This window comes from Falco peregrinus, chromosome 4 (assembly GCF_023634155.1).
Source record: "Falco peregrinus isolate bFalPer1 chromosome 4, bFalPer1.pri, whole genome shotgun sequence".
NCBI lineage: Eukaryota > Metazoa > Chordata > Aves > Falconiformes > Falconidae > Falco > Falco peregrinus.
Genome location: NC_073724.1, coordinates 77,046,815 through 77,068,220, shown reverse-complemented (window position 1 = coordinate 77,068,220; position 21,406 = coordinate 77,046,815). Strand labels below are relative to the sequence as shown.

Here is a 21,406-nt window from a genome sequence, read left to right as displayed (position 1 = left end):
TGTCTGCTTTGGGGAAATTTTCACAGTGTGTATGCTCTTCAGTGTTCAGCGGATTTTGGTAGTTTTAGGTAATAAATGGAGGGGCACTGTTTTTGTGCAATTATTTATTGCAAAGTCACTTCAGGACCGGAGCTTTAATTGAGTATGAGGACTAATTAAGTGAATTCATGACAAACAAACCCAAGGTCAGAATAGTAAACTTGGGGTAGGATTTTTCATGTTCACACTGGAAAAATCTGGAATCTTAAGTAAAAAATTATGAATAAGAGGTCCTATTATTTTGGCAATACGATAGCTTTGCTCAGTGGGGTTTTTTGAGGGGGGTTTGGTTGTTTGGTGTTTTTTTTTAATGTAGACTTCAAATCAGTTGTCCTGCGTGCTAAGGTTTCCTTCTATTTTGTTTTACTTTCAGTGTTCATTTCCAGTTTATTAATATATAAAATGGTACTTTTTAGTGAACATTGCTTTTGGAAAGGTTCTCAGAAGTTTGAGATGACGAAGGAAGTGCAGTGCACCAGTTTTTACGCTGAACTGTGTCTGCTCACTGCGTGGTCCCTTGCTAGACTGAAATTTTGAAAGACTGCGCTGCAGAAATACTGTTTCGCCTAACACGTACGGTGTAGCGACCTTCCAGTGCTTCTTGTAAGACTATGCTTTGGCACAGTTATTGGTGGCCCTCTTGAGGAACGCAAGAAGTAAAGGGATCTACAGGGTGCTGGAATACCTTTGGCATTGGCATAACCTGTATAACTTGGATACAAGGAGTGAGGTATGAACACTTGGCTGACCTGCATAGTCCAGCAAGGTCCTGACCAGGGGCGGGTAAACCCTGCAGAACACATGATGCTTTTGGCGCTGCGATGCCCATGCAGACGTTGCCTTAATTGTACAATCTGTGCTTATTAGCTCAAGCTCCGTGGGAAAATAATGCTGAATTTCCTAACTTGTACAGCCCTGCCAGAGCCTTGCCACCTTTGTGTGGAGCATGGTTTGGCCACAGGCACGTAGTGCTGGTGGCTGCCAGGAAATCCCTCTTCGCTTCTGCAGCCTGGGCCAGCCGTACACATCATCTTATGGAAATGGTGCATGTAGGAGTGAAGGGATGATGCATGCTCCGTGCTTATATTAATTTTAGCTGATTGGAGCAGGTGTGCTATTAAGCACTCGGGATTGTTGAAGCTCTTTTAAGTATATATTGGTGTAAGTTTTCCCATGTTAGTACAAGCATTTTATTGAGAAACTGTGAGAATCTAATAACTAGTACAATGCCCTTTCCTTTCAATCACGGCTGCATGACTCAGTTAAGGAAAGAAGGAGAAAAGTGTTTTCTGTCATTGAAATGTCAGTTTTAGAAAATAAACACACTTAACAGCCTACATTTAGAAAATAAATACAGTCTTTCCTTGAGGGAAGAAGCCTGCCTTGGTAGAAAATATTATTGTATCAAATATTTGTAGAACTCTCTATGAAAAGAATATGATGTAAACTGTTGCTTGACTTATCCCTAGGAGCACACACATTGAAAGGGTTTATTTTTGCCAAGCAGAACAACATTACGTTTCCCACTTTTGACACCAACAATTACCAGTCATATCTGGGATATGTAATTTTTTTCTGATCTAGGGGTCTAGTGACTTACCTTGTTAGCGCAAAGGAGTATTAAAATATTTTGGTTGTCAAGGCTTGCGTAGATAAATTATGTATGATGGTTGATTTTAAATTCACTTCAAGGAAGAAATTTCCATGTTGGAACTTTTTTTTACTCAGTGAATAACATCAGCTTGACAGCTGCTGTGGTCCATGCAGCTTACTAAAACGAGGACTTAGTCAAAATACTTGATTACTGAAATTATTTCATCTAAAACATTAAGCACTTGATTCATAAAGAAGATGATTTGATTTGCCGTCTAAGTGAAATAACCAGAAACAAGTGAGAACCTGGAAACTTTTTTTAAACACAACCTCTTAAAACCTGTTTCATAGAATTTTATTCTCAAATAAAATTATTTTTTATATTAATTCATAGTTTTTTTCTCTTCCTTAGGGACAAGCAGCATATTTTTATATGAAGTGAAAAGGCAGACTTCAAGTATCTGGGAAAAGCTGCATTAGTTCACCAGAAAAATGTTTAGTAATGACAGCTCACACAAACTGGTGCCAGCCAGCAGCAGCACATACACGCTTTATTTAGACGTCCCCCCCCCCGCCCCCTTTGTAGTCATGCATGATAAATAGTGAGATGAGAGGGTGGTTTTCTGACGCTCAGGCTTCCCACTCGAGAAAAATGCAGATTCTTCATTTGTATTTGGTCTTGTGGCTGATGTGGCTTGGAGCAGGAAAAAGGAGTAGGAAAAAATTTCAGAATTAAAGCTTTGCTTATCATTTCATTCACCACTGGCTTTATAGCATAGATGTCTCGGATCACACCACTGTGAGGAGCCAACTACATAATTTCTATGCATTTGTAACTTTAATAAATGTCAAACATTTCCCGTGGAACTTAACTTCAGCCAGAGTCACTGTGTTTTCCTTCCTGTGTGTAGCACCACGAACACTTCGTTTCCATGTCCTGCAGAAACTGATGGCTAGTAGCTTCTTGGGGTGTTGAATTAATCTCCTCAAATCATCTTCCCTAGACTAAGAAGATTGTTTGCAGAGCAGAAATAAGGTGTGCTGCCAAGTAGAAGATGATAATTTGTGTGAGGTATAAATTTTAAGTTATCTTTTCTCAGTAGTTGCTAAGAAATGACCCCATGCTCTGCCACGGACCATGTAAGTGGAAGATGGGTGCAGCAACTCAGTTTTGCTTACAAAGAAAATATGGAAAGAAAAATACTGTTCAAGGAGGAAAAGATCATCTTAAATGCAATGTTAAAATGAAATAAAGTACTTTAAAAAAAACAACTATAAACACAACTGAAAACAACCTAATGCTGTACATGGATATTGAAAAAAAATTCGTCTTTCCTGGTGCTTTATTACCATTTCTGCTTAGCACGTGCCCGCTCCGGCCCTGGGAGGAAGGGGGTTGCCCTGCTCGGGCAGCACACCTGCCCCGCCGCGGGGCCCGGGCCAGCGGGGGGGATGCCGTGCCGGGGTGCAGCCCCCGCAGCTCCCCCCGCGCTGGTGGCGGCCGCCGCGCTGGGGCTGCGCGGGGAGCGGACCCGCCGCACGGAGCCCGTTGCCGGGGGCGGAGGCGCGAGTGGCCCGAAGCCCTGGGGGCTGGCGGGGCGCTGCGGGCGGGCCCGGCTGCGGCACAGGGTGTGCGGGGCAGGGGGCTGGGGGCTGAGTGCGGCTCCGGCGCTGCCCCGGGCATCCCCGCTTCGCTCGCTCCGAGTGAGGAGCCCCGAAGCGTGGCGCTGTCACGTCTCCCGAAGCAGAGAAGGCTCCTCGCTCCGTCCCCACGCGGGACAGCGCTGCAGCGGGGCGCGGGGGCCGTGTCTCGCCCCCAGGCGCCCCGCTCCGCTCCCCGGCGCTGCGCGGCGAGGGGAGGCCGCCGGCCCACGGGGTGGCCCCGGCCGGGCGGGGGCGGCAGGTGGCGGGGCCGGGGCGGAGGTGGCCGGCCCTGAAAGGTGCGATTGTCCCCAGCTATTCCTGGTATGCGGTGGGGCGGGGGCCGCCGGGGGCGGGCTCTGCGGGGCGAGGGGCGCCGCGGCCCGGCGGGACGGAGCCGCCGCCGCGGGGGGGTGCAGCCCCTGCCGGGCGCCCGGCTGCCCCCGGGGGGGCGCGGCGCTGCCGTCCGGCGGCCCCGTCGGATTCCTGCGGTCGCTGAGCGCCGGCGAGCTCACGGGAGGGGGAGCTCGGCGGGGAGGAGGCGGAGGGGGAGGAGACGGCGCGGGGAGCGTTAAAAGGCGGCAGCTGAATGACAGCGGCCGGTCCCCGGGCCCCCACCCCAGCACCGGCCGCTCGCCGCCACGGCCCCCCCCGCCCCGCCTTCGCTCGCTCGCTCTGCCGGTCATGGAGGGGAGAGAGGACGCGGAGTGCGACTGCCAGGCGGCGTTCGCCGAGGCTCGGCGATGGGTAGAGGTGAGGCGTCTCTCGGCCCTTCCGTGCGTCGCCCCCTTGTCGGCCCCGGTCCCCTCCCGGGGTCCCGCTGCCGGGCGCGAGCTGCGGGGACGCGGGTCCCAAACTTTTCTTTGTGGGCGGCTGCGGGCTGCTGCCGTGCCTGGACCGCGCCGCGAAAGCTCGCGGAGATCCGTCTGCGGTGTGGCCGGCGCCCCCCTCCCCAAACCCTCCGCTCACGGCCGGCGGAGCTGCCCCTCCTGTCATTAAGGCTTGTAATTCCTTGCCGCCTTGGCAGTTACTTCTCCAGCGCTTGCTCGGAGACGGTCGGAATTAAAGACGCTGCTTCTCCCTGCCTCGGGAGCGTCCAGGACGGCGAGTAACCTGAAGTTACAGCCCTTTCCTCCTGTTTGCAAAGGCGGGTGCCCGCCCGCACGTAGCGCTGGGTGCGGGTACCTGTTTCTGTAGCCTGGCGGAGTCCCGGGGGCGCGGTGAGTGCTAACGCGGGGGAGGGGCCGCACACAGGGGTACGGGGGGTATGGGGGGGGAGCAGGCTGCTGGCGTGGAGGCTGTTTGGAGAGATGTTAGGAAGGTTGAACAGCCTCGCTTAGAGTTAGCTCGTCGCGTGGTTTTTAAGGGTGGCTTTGCCGTGCTGGTTCGTGTGTGTTTTAACATACGAAGCCTTTGCACCCGTTCGCTTGAGATGAAACTTGCTGCTGTCAGAAATGCCATGCCGGTAACGTGCGGAGGAGTAACTATTCGAAGAAGGTTGGTTGGTAACTTTTTACCCCCTCGTCTTTGTAAGCTTGTCGAGACCCGAGTCCAGGCTTCTTTGTTTCCTCTGTAAAACGATGACATCTAGTGCTTAAAATCTATTGAGAACTTTGAACCAACAGCACTGTAGGCAGGGGTATCGCAAATGACTTCCACAAGCGTCGGTTTTGTAAGTGTCACCCGTGACCGTAGGTAATTGCAGCAGCCCTGGCTTCCCCGAGCGCCGATTTTGTAAGAGCCAGCTGTGAGTTTAGGTAATCAAAGCATTCCTCTCGCGCGTATACGTTTCTTGCATTGCTTTATTTAAACTGGCAAAGCTTACCTGAAATAGTTTCATTAAGGTGATGTAACGTTGTCTTTGAAAATCCTATTAAGGGTTTGGGGATTTGTCTTAATTATTACTAATTTTCGTTTGATACTGGTTGTACTGTTCCAGCGAAAGGCTGCCCCTGCCTGCCGGTAGCACAAGGGAGCACGAGCACTAGCGAAGCCATGGCAGCGTAAAGCCTGCACTGCTTGTGTAGTGGAAAACACACTTCAGCTTTACCCCTTCCCCATCTAATTGGTGTGGCTGTACTTTGTTTCTGATACGTGAAAGCTATTTTTATTTTAAAGTAACCTTTGAACTTACTCCTTGGAGAAATGTCTTGCTGTAAATGGAGTAACGTAAAAACCTGAAGGTATCGATAAACAGGATGTTATGAATTCCGGAATGTTGAAGGAAAATATAAATACTTGTTTCACTATGAAATGTGGTTTCAGAGGGTCCCTTGTGTGTCTCTACTTTTTAAATCCAGATGGATTAAAAAGGCAAGACCCACCGTTTCCATTCTTGTAAAGGTATTTTCAGAGTAACGAGATACGTCCCGAGGTTTCCTAAGTCCTAGTGAAACGAAGTGGTGTGTGCTTGACTGAGGGTGAAACTTGGTGAGTCCTAATGATTAAGCAGTTAGTTTTAAAGATGAGGCAGATTTCCAAATATTTACAAACTTGAAGTTCTTGTGTTTTGGAAAGCTTTTGTGTGCCAGCTTCCCCCCTAACATTAGAGGAAGATTAAAGCATACAAACACTAGCTACTATGTATTTAAAAGAACAAGCAAAAATCTCTTTGTAAACCGTTACTATTTCCCTTTGCTAATGACATGTGTTAACGTATTTCTGTATTCAATACAGAGCTTTTTAGACTCCTGAGATTTAAAAAAACCTCGGAAGACCTGAGCTTGAACCTTGAAGCTGAGGGATTTTTGTGATGGGGATTGAGCAGCTGTATTTGTCAGATCTCAAGGGGGAAAAAAACCCACCCCAAAACCATCAAAAATTTTCACCTCATCTGTTCTTGAAGCTTTTGGTGAGAGAAGATTCTGTCCTGGCCAGGTTCTTCTTCCTCCTGTTCCCAGCTGGAGTCTCCATACTGTATGGCAGCCACTGCCTGGTGGGAGCTCAAACATGTGATCCTAGTTCTTAGGCTGTACCAAAACAAAAAAAACCCAACAACATGAATAAGAGTAGTAGCAACCAAAAATTGCATCTGATAGCTAGTGTTAGTTTATGAAAGTCTTTGTCCTTTAATTCACGTTTACGTTGAGGTACCGTTTGTGGTCATGCACACAAGGCAGGTCTGTGGCCTTTTCCGTGCAAAGACCTCTTCAGGCACAGTCCCCAGCCTTGTGCTCCGTGTGCCGCAGTGAGCTGGGAGGGGGGACTGTGTCGCTTGTCTCCGTATCGGTTACTCTCGTTGGAGGCAGTCACCCTGGGAGAGCTAGCTGTTGAGGACATCTACCTCTTTTGGGGAAAGAGTTGTCATTTACTGTGCAAAAGTCAAGCTCTTCAGGTGCCCCTTCTCCAGATAGTGGTGTTGGGACTTGCACCTGGGACTTTTGGAGTCTTCTGAGCTCTGCCTGTAACAACTGGTGCTGGTCAAACTCAGCCGTTACTTAGCACCTCAGCTGGGCAGATGGTGTGTGCCGAGCCCAGAATAAAACACCGAGACACCACAACTTAGAAATAGTTTCTCTAAGGTAGAGCTTTGTTTGCCAAAGCTAGAAATAGCTGGGTTAAAGCTGTTTTACTGTGTTCTGTTCCATATTATAACTTAAGCAAGCCAAAAGCTGTTCCTTCAAACCGAAGCATTCTTCCCCCAGCTATTAAATATCCCAGACTGCCGAGTCTGTTTCCCCGCCTCAGGATGTGGGAGAGCAGCCTGCCTCTTCCTCTCCGCAGTCCGCCACGAAGTTCATCCTTGTGAACAAAGGGGAGACGTGGGCCCTCGCCCCCAAAACACCCTTCACCGTTTTAGGGGTGATGCCCCTCTAGGCGTTCAGGGGGAAAGAAGAGTATGTGAGGTTTTCTTGTAAAGCGCGTCAGCTTTTGATTCCCATTCTGTATCTTAAGTGGACCCTCATCTTCAGGTGAATGTCTACGGTTTGAAATTGTTTGCTAAAGCAACTTGAAACCTGACCCACGAAGTCTGTAAATCTTTAGTTAGAGTGCCCCGAGGCAAATAACACTTGAATTTTTTTTTTTTTTTTTCCCCCAGTGTAGCTGAAGGTACAGATCCCATCTGAGGGAAGGTGGGCAGTGAGCGTGTGCCTGAATGAATTGTTGGAGTGAAGGAGCAAAGCTGTAGGAAAGCACGTGGAGCAACCTTCACAAATCCACTGAAGTGAAAAAGAGGTGTTGGGCCAAGTAACTCTTAATATCACATGCTATTACAGGGCCTCTTGGAAGCTGAATTTCTTCTCTTAATAACTGATCTAGAGTTGTTAGTCGGATGTTCTGAGAGCTACAGATTTCATCTGACACCATCTTTGAGGGTCAGTCTCAGAGCCACAAGCAGGACTCTCTAGTCCTGGGACTGTCCCTCATGTAGGGACACCGCAGGGGAACAGAAGTCCTTCCTAGTTCTAACACTACCCAGTGTTGATGGAGAGAGGTGATTCACCGTTGGGATTTCTGTGGCAAGATAAGGTTTTTTTCATTTTCAATAGACGGCGTTAGAGGAAAAGAGCCCGGTATGTCTGGATAGCAACTAGAAGTACCTCTGCTGCTCGTGTCCACCATGGCCATTAAATAGGTAGTGAAATAGCCTGATTTATTTGAATGCTGTGGTGTATGCTAACAACTTCATTCATTATTGCATTGAAGTCTGCTTTTCAGAGTCCAGAACTGCCTTCCTTCGTGGTTTAAAGCTATCTATTACATTTTGGATGTTGGAAAATTATTTGAGAGCTTGTGGTTTTGTCTTTTTCCAGGAAAAAAACAAATGTGTGTATACACACAGACACACACCCCTACCCCCTGCCTGCTCAGAAGATTAAAAAAGCAGATTTGTGGAGTAGCTTGGTAGGAAGAGTGAGCTAGAGGATAAAATTTGAGAGCCAAGACTACTTACTGAAACCTTCTGGTTTAGACCAATGGTGCAGCAGTCAAATCCGGTGAATGGTCTCTGACATGTGGTCACCAAATGTTTCTATTTGTTGAAACTGTTCGAAGTCTGCATTTCTACTGTACGCTTTTATGGCTTCTGCAAATGCAGCAAGAGGTCTAGCACTGATGTTTTCCCTGTATTTGCATAGAGATCTTACCTCTGTGATTATTTTGGTTTGTTTTTCCCCCAAGCATGAATCTAATGCATACAGTCTGGTATGGCACATGGGAGGAATAACTGTAGAGACAGAAGATTCGTCTTACTGTTTGAATCCTCTTCTCGTACGTACTTTCATTTCAATTCACATAATTGTTGTGGAAAGATTTTCCTCAGTTCTGGGTAAGGTATTCTCAGATAGTGTGTAGAGAGCCAGTCGATGCCCTGGATGGGTGTCAGAATGAAAAACGGGTGAATGAAAAGTCAGAATCTATATATTGTGTTGCCTAAACTGTGTCGAATACTGGGTAATTCTGTCAAGTCATAAAACCTGGGTGGGCTGGTTTCTGGAGAACTTCTTACAGCACAGCTGCCAAAGTCCTGGCTTGCATCTACATACGGGATGTATTTAACCCTCCTTTAGGTGGATGCATCAATATTTCATTATTGTGTGTTGATACTTGGCAGTGAGCCCTTGCGTGGAATAAGTCTAAGTGTATCCAATTAATATAGAAATATGAATTGATACATAAATACACATGCTGTGAAGTAAATCTGGAAATGTAAATCCTGGAAATAATGTTCTCCACTGGCTGCAGACTACAAAAGCGCTGTAGCAAAATATCATATAACAGGGCTAGCAATAATGTTTTAGAGGGAGAGGGTGACATTAATACTGTTTTATCTGGCTGCATACTATTCTGTTACCTTGTTGTCCCCTTCCTTTGGGACCTCAAGAAAGGTATCTGTGGTGTATGTGGTGATATGTTTGAGAGAAACATGGGACCAGTTTGCTTGAGAGTAAAATCTGTTTCCTGGTTTCTGCAAGGTGGGTTTATATATTTTTTTCAAGTTAAGTCTGTATTTGGATTTCTTAAGAGTCGAGGAAAGTCTGTCTCAAAGTCTGTCTTCACAGAGTCCTGTGCGATGGGCATGCATAGCTTTGAGCTGAGTTCACAGTGTAGTTTCCTTTGTGGATGGCTTCTCTTTGTAGTTTTGAAAGTTGTTTTAAAATTTTGCATGAAAACGGCATCTGCAGGCGCTTTAAGAGGAGGAATTAACTTGTTGACTATAGAAGTGGGGAAGTCTTCCATACTGGGGAAATGCATTGCACCTTAAGGGGATCTACAGACAGTTCTGACTGGACTTTTGTTTTCTTCTGTTCTGTGTTTTGTGGTTACAAGCTACGGTTAGTTGTGGTGTTACTTTTGTTCTTTTCCTCCTGTCTTTTTATTTGTTTGTGTTTTGAACTGTATCCTGATCCTTTATTCAGTTTTCTGAGGTCATATGTTTTTTTCCACCTATAGTCTGGGGAGGAGGTGTGATGATGATTTCCATGTTTAGCATGCTCCCCTCCTTCATTGCTTATGGGCTGCCTTTTAGCACCTTTTCTTTGTCAAACACTTTTTTTTTTTTTTTTGTCCAAATTTTTGTTTTTAAAGAGCACTTGGGTGTATTACATTAGACGGTGACCTTGCTGAGCTTTGGAAAACACTTGTGTTTTATTGTGTTGTAAGAACCAGATACATTCCAGCTGTTCCTTGTACCTACCACTCCTCCTCTCTAGAGTTCCTTTATCCACCTCTGGAGGAGTTGGTTTTTAAAACAAAACAAAACCCCCAACCTTTTCTGCTTAATGAGACTAATGTAACTCTTAACTATAATTTTTAAAAAGGTCTTTCCAGCTTCAGCAATTTAATGAAAAACAGCATGTGCTCTCAGACACAGTGTACTAGAAATGCTTCTGCTGGTCTAAGGTGTGTTTGACACACCTAACTTATTATCCAAATTACCTTAGGAGGAGTGTTTTGGTTTTGCTGTTTTTCACATATCTGAATGCTGTCAATCCAAGTAAAAATCTAACTTCAAAGGAATGTAGCGAATGAGATACTTCAAAATAGTTTTTTTGGTTCCTCATGCTGTGAGCTTCTGCAAGCAGTTGTAAATTTAGTGTTTATGAATAGTGCTAAATTTTTATTTTTCCAATGAAAAGATGTATGGATGTGACTCACAGCATGCTAGATTCCAGTTGGATATTTAGCTGTAAAACTTTCATTTGTGTTACACTGAGTAGAGAAACTGAATTTCAACAGTGTTTTGCATTTGTGGTACAAAACATCTGGGATTATCATAGAAGAGCATGAGGATTATAAGACTTGCCTTCCCCGCCCCCCCCCGTTTTTTTTTTTTTTTGCCAGTGATGGATGTGTTGGGACTTTTTTTTTTTTTTTGTACCAGCTCATGTGAAAGCCCTAAATTTTGTTTCTGGACATGATTCAGCTTTCAGTCATTACTGTTAGAAAAGAAACCTGATATACTAACTTTGGGAAATAGTTTTTACTGTGTTGGCCAAAAAAGTCAAAATCATCGTCATCTAACACAGCTTTAAAGGGATATCTAGGCTGGGATCAATTCAACTAAGCACAGACAGCGAAAACTGTTGGCTGGGCCAAGCTTGCCTCCTAGGGCATGTCCCACAGCGACACGGTTTTGTGTCAGCACTGGGACATTATAACAGCAAGGTGTTGTTGAAGCTCCTGTGCTTGGCATGTGCTTCTCATGCCTCCTTTTGTGATGGCAGTGGCATTTGTCTGATCCTCCCAGTGATCTGGTTTTCCATCCATCTGACAATGGGAAGTCAGCCCGTTTTGTGGAATTTGGTACCCGCTTGGCTCCTGGGAGGTGAGATGGCACCAGTGCTCATGCCAGGGAAGTGGTGGTGTTGGTGGAGTTGGTCTTTTGGTGGCAGCTTGCTGCTGGATTGCCGCCAAGCTAGTGGGATGAAGAGAGGCAGACACCTGAATTTAGACAAGCCATCTCTTTCCCTGGAGGCTTCTCAAGTCACCTGCTTCTGCTCGTTGCCTGGCTCTCTTCCTTACATGACTTGGGAGCTGTTCGCTGGGTGCCTGGGGTCGAGGTATAAGTTAGACACCTGAATTAGGGAGGCTGGCTTCTAGCCATTAATAACTTCTTCAGGATGAATTTCGTAAGGCTTATAAATACAGTTGGCCCTGTTTTAAATAGAAAGCATGCCAGGAGCTTCTGGGCCGAAGCATTTGAAAGTATTTTGTATGCTTATGCACTGCCTTCCGCTATGGCAGAAGCAGCCCTCGTGTCTCACTGGGGTTTCGTTTGTTGGGAGATGGTCCTTCAGAGGTTTTGGGCCATCTGGCTTTCAGGAGGGCAATCTAATCCCAGATCTAATCTTCACTGTTATTTGCAAATTCTTTCCTGGAAGTACTTTATTGGCCCTGCTATATGTGATGTATTTATTTATTATTTTTTCCTTCAGGAAGGAATTTGAAAAATTTAGCTTGTGGAGTCTGATCTGAGGCTTTCTATGTGGCCAAATGACCATGTCTGCTAGTAAATCACGATGTGATAAAGAATGGAAGCAAATGAAGCCAGATGTCAAAGTGACTGTGGAAAAGAGGAAGAAAAATTAAGATCCCGGTTTGGCGCTACGGGGGGGGGGGGGGGGGGGGGGGGGGGCTTGTAGCAACAGCTGTTGCACTGCCTTGAAATGCTTCTTTGGGTACTATTTCAGGTTAGGTGAAACTGGGGACAGAGCTAGGCATTACTGTGTTTCTTCTCTAGGAAAAACCGCTTTTCTTCTTTGTGTTGCCATTCTCCGCTTGCCTAAACGGTGCCACTGACAAAATGTACCTTTTTGATGCACCTGAAAATGTACTCCTGAGCAAAAATGGGCCAGACACTTGACTGCAGGTTCTTTTGCAAATAGAAGGAGTTGTAAAAAGTGACATCAACTATCTGAACCAACTACAAAGGTCTTACCTTCGTGTATATATATATATATTTTTTTTAAATATCACGTTGGCATCCTCATTGCGAGTTCCCGGCATTCAATAAAAAAGTTGCATGGAGATGCTTGTGTTTGAACTGAATGAAAATGGGGTGAGGATGAAGGCATGAGCTCCAGGTGTAGATGGGTATCTTTCACAGACATTTGCCTGGTGCTGTGGAGGGGGAAAAATCCCTGATATAATAAACATCGACTTGATGATTATTCAGGAGGGTATTGCTTCACAACTACGAGTCTTTCGTGTTGACGAATCTTCTTCAGAGACAAATGCCCATTAAAATGCACAGACTGGGTTGCTCACTAACGACCTGGCTTTCATGTGTCTGATAAAATCCAAAAGTCCCCTGTGACGTTGGGGTAGGTCTTGCAGACGCAGGCTGTAATCTCATTTGAGAGCATCGTTAAAGATTCCAGGAAGTTCTGCATGTCAGGTATCAGTGGATGGGGTTGGGAGCTGCAGCTGTGGAGAAATGACAGAGGCTTGGAAAGGGAAGAGCAGAAATGTACACCTAAGGTTATTTGTAAATAAGTCCTTTTTTCTTCTTACTGGAGTGAATTTCTTACCTTGTAAGTATTTAAATTATGAAATTTTGTAGAACGTACTGGCTTTTAAAATCTGTTTCTTTGGCATTTGTTTTGCATTTTTGTCATTTGAAAGATTGGGAGAATACAGTCTCAGATGGTTCTGAATTTCAGAGTGTCTTATTACATTTATTTTATCTTTTTTCATGCTGAAAAATGCATGTATGTGGGTACCTATGGTAACTTTTTTATTTTCTTCCCTTTCTTACCTCCGCAGCTAAGAATTTCTGAAATGTTTTGTTGGTGGTTTTTATTATTATTATTATTATTAAATGTGGCATTCCGTTTTCCAGTAGAATCTTTGGTCTTGTGAAAACTGTCTCCCCTTGAAAATTACAGTAAAAAGGTGAATGTTCTTTTCCTAAACTTATTTGGATATATCATAGTTAAAAAGAATGGTGCTATTAAATCACGTCTGGTTCTCAATATAATGGTTAATTTTGTCAGAATACAAAAGACTTAACACACGCATTTTGGCCACAAGATTTGCTGTCTGCATGCAGGCAGGTCTCTTGCAAGAACCGTATTTACTGGTCACGGAATCAAAGCCGAAAGTCGGAGCAGCGTTTTCCAGTGCCTAAGCAGATGCGGTTGGGAGGCTGGCAGTAATTCGGTTTCCTGTGTCTGGTGCATAGATGGGTTAGATACAACCCAGCTGTGCAGATTTCCAGCGGTGACTCATCTGATTGCTTTCTCTCCTCTGTGATCAGCTGCGGAGGTAGGATAGAGGAGGTTTTCTCTTGGGGAGTAGGAGAGATCTCTAATGTCACGCTACCTTTCAGATATGGGGGACTGAAATATGAAAAGGATATTGGTGTGTCTCGGCTGTTTTTAAAGGTATGCCAGCATTCCTCACCTTGGTCTTATGTTTTTCATGTCCTTAGAGTGTTATCCCTAACCCAGCTGTGCTGTGGCTGTAACTTGGCCATGTCTTAACTTTATTCTTGCACTACTGCACAATCTGGGAATGGATCAGCCTAGTGCAGGATCGGTTTAACAGACATTGCTCCTGGGGGGAGGATATGGAGAAGAGATTTGGATTTCCAGATCTTTCTCATCCCAACCTCAGCACATGCGTCTCCGCTCGGGTAAAGAAGTGTATGTGTCTTTGCTTCTTCTTGAGGTAGGCAATAGATGTTGCCCTTTGGGAAGGGGCACTCTTCTGCAGACTGCTAGTGGAGGCAGATGTTATATACACCAGTTTTACCAACCTCTTCATCTACCAATGCCTATAACGTTGCTTAGATTGCGCATAGTGGTTTTAATTTTTGACAGAGATGCAGATTAAGAACTTTAAGTGCTTTGACTGTGTCTGCCTACCTGATGTAGGCTGGGAATTGGAAGCAGTGTGGCTGCTGTGACGCAGAAATCCATGGGAGCCAGTGTAGGTCTGGCAGGAGTACCCACAGCGTTATGCAACGGAAATATCCTTTGAGATTAGGATGCTACGAGTTAATTGCAGCTGGACACAACTCAAAATTTTCTTAATCTAAAGAGCCTGGACATTGCTCACCTTTTTATTTTGTGGGAGAAGATGTATGCAAGAAGTACGAAACTTGCTTCTATGTAACTTCTTCTGTGTCTCAGCGAGGCTGTTTCCCACCATTTCCCACAGCACTAGTATTTTACAAGTATTGTAAAAGTGTAATAGCCATTCATCTTTCTCGAGCTTGATAGTCTTAGTTATAGAATGCAACTTCCTTACTGTGAGAAGTGTCTGTTGGAGAAGCTTCTCTCGAGAAAGCTGCTTTAAATCCTGTTGTGTTTAGAGGTAGGTATGTGGATTTTGTATGCCGCTTTCTCTCCTGTTACAGATGCGTAATGCCGTATTGTAAGAATTAAAGCCTATATGTGTTAGCATTATATATCCCCTCCCATATACTTTTGAAATAGTTATAATCCTGTGATTCGGAGGGGAAATGGGTAACGTGAAGGAGATGCAGATAATAATCTATCCTGGGTTTGGGACCAGACAGTTGGGCAGCATTGGTGTATTGAAGATCTTGGTGTACAATGAGGAAGGCTCCGGGGACTGAACGTTATTGTAACACTGGCAGTTAGGTACTGAGCATCACTGCACACTTGCACTTTACACATGTGGCGTTGTCACATTCCTCAACTTAGTAAGAGGAGTTTTGGCCATCTTCTCAACTACCTTGAGCAGCTCCTCTTTGCTGGTTCAGTTTAAATGATCTTTTTTTTTTTTTTTGGTTGGTTTTGGTTTTTTAGCATAGGTTTTATGGCCGTGATGCTCTCTGGTTTTCTGCTGAGAAAAATCTGGTTTTAATCTTCGATTCTAAGCTGTGTTTTTTTGGAGGTGCTCAGAAGTAGGCATGAGTGTTCAGTATGAACTAACAGTATGTTTCCTGGATATAAGTGCCAGGACACTTTCTACTTTACGCTGAATTTGACCAGGCTGTGTTGCAGCAGCTCCCAGTAGTCATTAAAACATCACCTCTGCTGCTGCTCTTTCAGTTCTATGTAGAATTACACTGACATGTTTTGGAACATTTACATGGTGCACTTCTCTCTGTTTAACTTTTTGGCATAATTAGGCTCCAGCACTGTCATGAAAACAGGGTTTTGGTTAAACACTGCAATGAAAGTGAAGTCTTTTAATGACCTCTGGAACAGTGTAGAAGCACTGTTAAATTATAGCTGTCAGGCTGGAGTTGTGAAAAAAATTTCTGAAGCAGCAGCTAGTTTCAGGGAGAGGGTTCTCCAGCAGTCAGAAAACTGGTGTAATGCTATTTCAGACCTTGGAGCCCCTTGCTTCTATTTATATATAGTGCCAGCGGGTGCTCGTTGATGATGCTTGTTGCAGATACCACTTGTACAGCCTCAGACAATGGGGGAACTGCTGCACGGAGCGAAGGAGCAGCTCATGTTCTTCCTCTGCATAGACTGATTAACTATGTTACTCACATGTACGCAGTCTGGAAATATTAGAGGTCTTTGATCTTTAAAACTTAATGTTTGAAAATGTAAATGATGCACTTCTTTGATCTGCTTCTTAAATTAAATGGTAATTGTGAAGATTACATTAGCCAGCTTTCCACTTAGAAGTTTGTACTTTTCATTTCACACTGCGTTGATTTTAAGCTGTTTGTCCTTGCTGGTTTTTCATCAGTGAATACTGGTAAGGGGGAAATCCTTACGTTTCTACATGGCCTAATTATCAGCGCTGTGTGTACTTCGTGATTAGACCTTAACATGCGGTTCCTCTAATGCTGACTCCAGGGACTGTCAGTTTTGCCTGTCTGCCTGTGTGTTCCTAGGGCGGTAGGAATCCTTAAGGCTGAGCAGTAGGAATGAAGATGGTTTGAGCCGTGTGTGCCCAGGGTGGGGGGCTCTGACATGTTGACTTAAAGTGTCAGGGAACACTTGGGCATGTGCTCTGCTGCAGTCTGGTGGTGTGTCCACCCAGGCATCTGCTGACGGCAAAGTAGCAGAAACTTTGAGTCCTTCTGTGCTACTGAACTATTTGTTGTTGCCTTTCCAAATTACTGTCATCTTCCAATCAGAAAAAAAACTACTGGGTAGTTTAGGGCTCCTGAAACGCTGATGAAGCTCATGCTAAGTTCAGTCTTTTCCTTGCATCACCTTTCTAGTATGTAGTGGATTTGTCTATCATATTTACCATAAATGATGATAAAGACCCTTCTGCCTTTGTCCTGCTTTCTTATGAAAGGGGCCTTTGAAGTCCGGGGGCCACATCAAACTGCCAACTAGTAACTTACTCGGTTATTCAGGATCTTATCCGTGTATAATAGGTTCTTTTAAGCTCCTGTTGGTTTAATGCCAACTAAAAATCAGCTGCTAAACTGAAATGGTTAATTACCCCCTTAGTAAAATCACTTTGTGTACTTTTCAATTATTAGTATTTGTTTAACTACACAGAGATTAAGTTTGTGGGGGAGAAGGTTCAAGGTGATTAGTACTGAATGTCTGCCACAACAACTTTAAGATGTACTCGTGACTAGAGGAGGTTTTCTGTGGGATTTTTTTTTTTTTTTTTTTTTTTTGGAGCAGGTAAAGACTCTTTGTTCCAGATCAAAAACTAGTCTGTGGAGTGGGATTTTCTGTTTTGAATATCATCATGTGGACTTCTGCTGTAACTCATACTGCAGTCCCAAAATTTGTCTTCCTTCCTATGTCCTGTTGATTTCCTTTAGTGATGCTTGTGTTAAGTTCAGCATCATGCTGAATTACCATATTGCTGCTTTTTGCTAATTTCCATCTGTATGTGTGCTGGTGGATTTCAGCATTCATCTCCAGTAATTTGCATAGGATGTTAAACAACCTGATTGCTTTAGTGGCACCCATCAGTTAGGAGATTGCCCAGCTGAGGCAAACAGGAACATCTCAATTCAGAGCTGCTACAGCCACCTGCCTGTGTATTTAAACTTCTTTTTTTCTTTAAGCACAAAGCAGAGAGGAAGTATTTCCAACCAGGGATAAAAACAGTTGCCAGGGAGAAGAAACTTGAAATATCTTTTCTGAGGTTATGGAAATTATTTAGCATGGGTTTCAGTGCTTCAGTGTCATACCTTCCTCATTAAAATTTCTTTTAGATGGATAAGGACTTCCAGGTAACTGTTCAAAATGAAAATGAGCTCTCAGATTTTTATTTCTTTTTGAAGTTGGAAATTGGATGCTTAAATTTTACTTCTCTGTGTCTTAAAGTGTGGAGGATTCTAGATCATCCTTTCCCAAAGTTTCTCTTCCCCAATATGTTCCTTTGGCTTCTGCATCCTTTGAGTAAGGAAGACTTCTAGAATCAATGTGAAAACTCATTCTTATATGTATGTGAGTTAAAATTATCTGATCAAAATGTTTGGATTGGAGGCAGAGGGGGGCTGGCCGGGAGCAGGACCATTCACCGCCACTTGGGGATCTTCAGCCTCTCTCCTTACCCAAGCCTCAGGGTTGTGTTAGTGTGGTCACGGCTTGTTTTTTCTTTTCTTAAAGTCTGGTTTGAAGGTCCTGTGTCTTAAAGTGGGGCTTGGTTAGGTGGTAAAATACCATTTTAAAGCTGTTAGTTTAAAATACCAGGTGGCGCTGAACTTTTTTGTGGGTTTTTTTGGTGGTGTTTTTTTTTTTTTTTAATTGTTCCTTCATAGTGATGAAACTCATTTAAAGTCAAGTTAGAGCAAGTCATTAATTAAGGAATTTTTGAAGTCTGGATTTTTTCCTCAAACTTGAAGAACTTGAAACCAGTGTACTCCAGAGGTGCCTAAGAGCAGGTAACTCGAATTTCCTGGTGAATGATGTTGCCAGTCTTAAACCTCTCTCACTGCTCCTTTATGGCTAGCCCAGACCTAAATAAAATGAAAGACCTTAAGCTTCAGACCAAAGCTTTGACTCTGAATGAATTGCTCAGAATGAAAAGAGAAGTGGTAGGTGTGTTCTGTTTCATCGATTTTAAAAAACAAACACCAAGTAGTGCCTGCTACCCCATTCAGAGCCGTCTGCTGTTGGCAGAGCTTTTCTCCTAGAGTCAAACTGTCATAAACTTTCTGGAGCTCCCCACTTTTCACCATATAATTTCATTTTTAGCTTTGTTTGGGACCCTTGTGAGAGTTTAAGGCTTTTCCAGAGACCAGAGCTGCCACAGGCCTGTAACCCTTTGTGCAGCACAGTGGCCAAGGACTTGTTGTTTCCTGTAAAGCTCAACAGGAATGGGAACCTGATAGCACAAGTCTTTCTTCAGGGTGTGAGGCTGCCATTAAATACAGATATCCCTTGTAACCAGAAACAATTTTTAATAATATTTTGCTTCATCGTATTCTTCTTTCCCACCCCTCCTAGAGACACTGTAGGAAAAAGGTTTGACAGAAACATCTCAAGCAAAGCTTGCTCCTCAGGGGCTCTGTTAACATCAGAAATGTAGGTAATAGCTTGAAATCTTGGGAAACTGAAAGGGTCAAGCTTTAGGCTTAGAAAAAAAAAAAACAGTAAAAAAAAAAAAAAGTTGTTCTTATTGTCCTGTAGGTATGCATCATACATCAGGCTTCCTTTTCAGTTTTATGATAAACAGTGTATATGCTGGGCTTTGGCATTAGATCTTTAAATACTAGTAGTTGGATAAAATGGGCTTAGACAGGCTTTACTTTGTTTTGGTGTCCTAGAGCTAATCATTTACAAATTGCTGAGCTAAGGGGCACAAATTAATGACATTCCAGCATCTTAAAATAGCCTTCACTATGTCATATGGAAAAAATGTGTATTTGGTGTTCAGATGCTATGAATTTCATAAATGTTTCATTTATGTGAAAAATAGGATCAAGACACAGAAAGGAACTGAGTTATTGTTTTATGTCAGTTATTTTCGGTTAATCTGAACACTGCTATACATTTTTGAGTAGCACAAAAATCTTTGCAAAATTACTTTATAGTAAAGAGCTACAAGGAGTTTTCTGCCGCAGTGCTTTTCACGTGTACTTTTTTTTTTATTTTTAGCAGAAATGTTGGTATCACAAATTTGCTCACAAAAACTTCCTTTAGGCAGAAAAAGTGTTTACTACTTAATCTGGTTTCACTTCTTGGAAAGTTTTCAGCTTTGATGAAAACATCTTCCACTGCAGTAAATTGTGACTTCCCAAGGATTCAGCAGATATTTTGCAGGGATTCTCAAATTGCCTTTACAGTGTTTATAAGGGAAGTCCTTCATTCCAGAAGAAGCTGTCTTCAAATAATATTGAATATATTTCTTAGAATTCTTTTTTACCAAAACAAACAAACAAAAAAAGTGTTTTGGGTAATTATATTGTGGACTTACTCCTGCATGTAGGCAAGAATATTAACTAGCTTTTTGTTGTTTTTGTTGGACATTATTTAATTTTAAATTGCTTCTTCAAAGCCACTAAATGAAAGATGGGCCATTCAGTTTATTGACCCCAGATCTGTCCTTTGATCCCTATTGATAGATCTAATACAAAGACTGATGGTCACTTCTCATAGGCATATTGTTTGACAGAGACACATATTGGTGTTAATTTGGCACATGTCAAAGCCTTGACTACTACAGATCTCTGTCCAAACAAAACCTTGGAGGGCTACTTCTCATCTACCAGCTTTTGACTTTCATATTTCGGATTTTTTGAGGTTCTTGTGTCAGCTGCCATCACCGCAAAATGTTTGGTCATCAGGCCTTGTGGTTGTCTCAGCTTGTTGGGTTTCCGTGAAACCTCACTGAATTGAGTGGTAATGTTGCACAGGGCTGCTGGAAGCAGTAGTGGAAATAGATTTATCCAGACTTGTGCCTTCCATGTATACCTTCTATGGTGCTGGGTATAGGCAAAGGCAGGAGACCAATGTGTAGCAGAAGTCATGTCCCCACCGCCAGCCTGATGCAGGGTTATGCGAAGGGTGTGCTGGACACTATCAGTGCATGGTGGAGGGGATGGGGTAGGCAACAAAAGTGGCTGTTCTCATCTTTCCACCCCCCTGTTGCTCAAACGCAAACACAAACAGCACATTTTCCAGGGTTCTCCATTTTTATACTGTGTTTTCTCCATTCCTTACTGTGGCAGCAAGGCTGTGTGGGGTTTTTCATCTTCTTCCATAGGGTGGCAAGAACTTGGTGGTTTTCTGTTGGTTTTGGGTTTGTGGGTTTGTTTTTTTTTTTGTGTGTGTGTGTCTGAAATGACAGCTTGAGCAGGTGGATTCATGTAGCGCCTGTGATGAAAAGCTATATAGTGAAGTCCAGACCTGCTCTTAATTTGAATGTTCCCTTCCAAAAAATATGTTTCTGTTATTTTTCTCATGTGGTTTCTGGAGATTCTTCAAATAAAACACTGCAGTAGCTATAGCTCTTCTCTCCACTGGTACCTGCCTCATTTCTACATAACTGTCACTGGAGGTGCCCAGGAGGAGCCCTTTGTCCTTCAGATCTTGTAGGTCACTTCTTTTTACTAGATGAAGACAATCCTGCGTCAAGGAAAGGGAAATCTGAATTTTTGGTGGTTGTTGTCTGACACCATCCCTGTAATCTCTGTGTAGATGTAGAAAGTACTGGTGGTACTCAAGCATCCTCAGCAGAACTACCACCTTGTGCCCTCCCATCTCTCTGCAGGCATCTCTAGTGGTTCCAGGGAAGCAAGGCAGTAGAGTAGCACAGTTGGACCACCAAGAGCTTCCTTCTTCCCCATCCCCAGCAAGTGACAAGAACTAACAGGTCATAGAGGAATTTATTTTGGGAATAGAATTCATTAGAGAGCCTAAATTGGATGCGACCAGTACTTTAGCCTTTAAATTCTAAGAAATTGTAGTTCCCTATGCAACTTTTACCATAACATTAGAGTTAGAGAATCTGGTGTTTGGGTTATGTATGATAGTGTAAGTACCACTTAAAATGTGTGTCTCCAGAGCTGGCAATTATAGTTACTTGATAGTATTTGTGTCTGTCCCCCACCATGGGTATACAGGTTTTCTTTTTTATTATCGTAAGAATGTCAGGCCATAGTAGGCATCGGTTTGAATTTCTGACTTGACACTTAGAGTATACATCCTAAAATAAACTGATTTATGTGTAGACATTTTTTTGTGTCTAGGTTACCCTGTGTTTTGAGCAGTTGCTGTGAAGTACCTAATTTCCAAAACTCCCCCTGAAACTACTTTGTTTTGTTATATGCCCTAAA

General features: G+C 43.7%; 1 protein-coding gene across 9 annotated transcripts in view; it reads left to right on the top strand.

Moving 5' to 3' along the window:
* The first annotated feature begins 3,852 nt into the window (after positions 1 to 3,852).
* LMO7 (LIM domain 7) overlaps positions 3,853 to 21,406 on the top strand; it is a 131,057-nt gene continuing 113,503 nt past the window's right edge. For 5 of the 9 annotated variants that reach the window (XM_055802185.1, XM_055802190.1, XM_055802189.1 and 2 more), the window contains exon 1: positions 3,895 to 4,026. In XM_055802185.1, coding sequence (XP_055658160.1) covers positions 3,958 to 4,026 — 69 coding nt within the window. In that variant the 5' untranslated portion in view covers positions 3,895 to 3,957. Of the gene's footprint in view, positions 4,027 to 21,406 lie in introns of all 9 variants that reach the window. The other 4 variants (XM_055802184.1, XM_055802187.1, XM_027781008.2 and 1 more) reach the window with 3 other exon arrangements.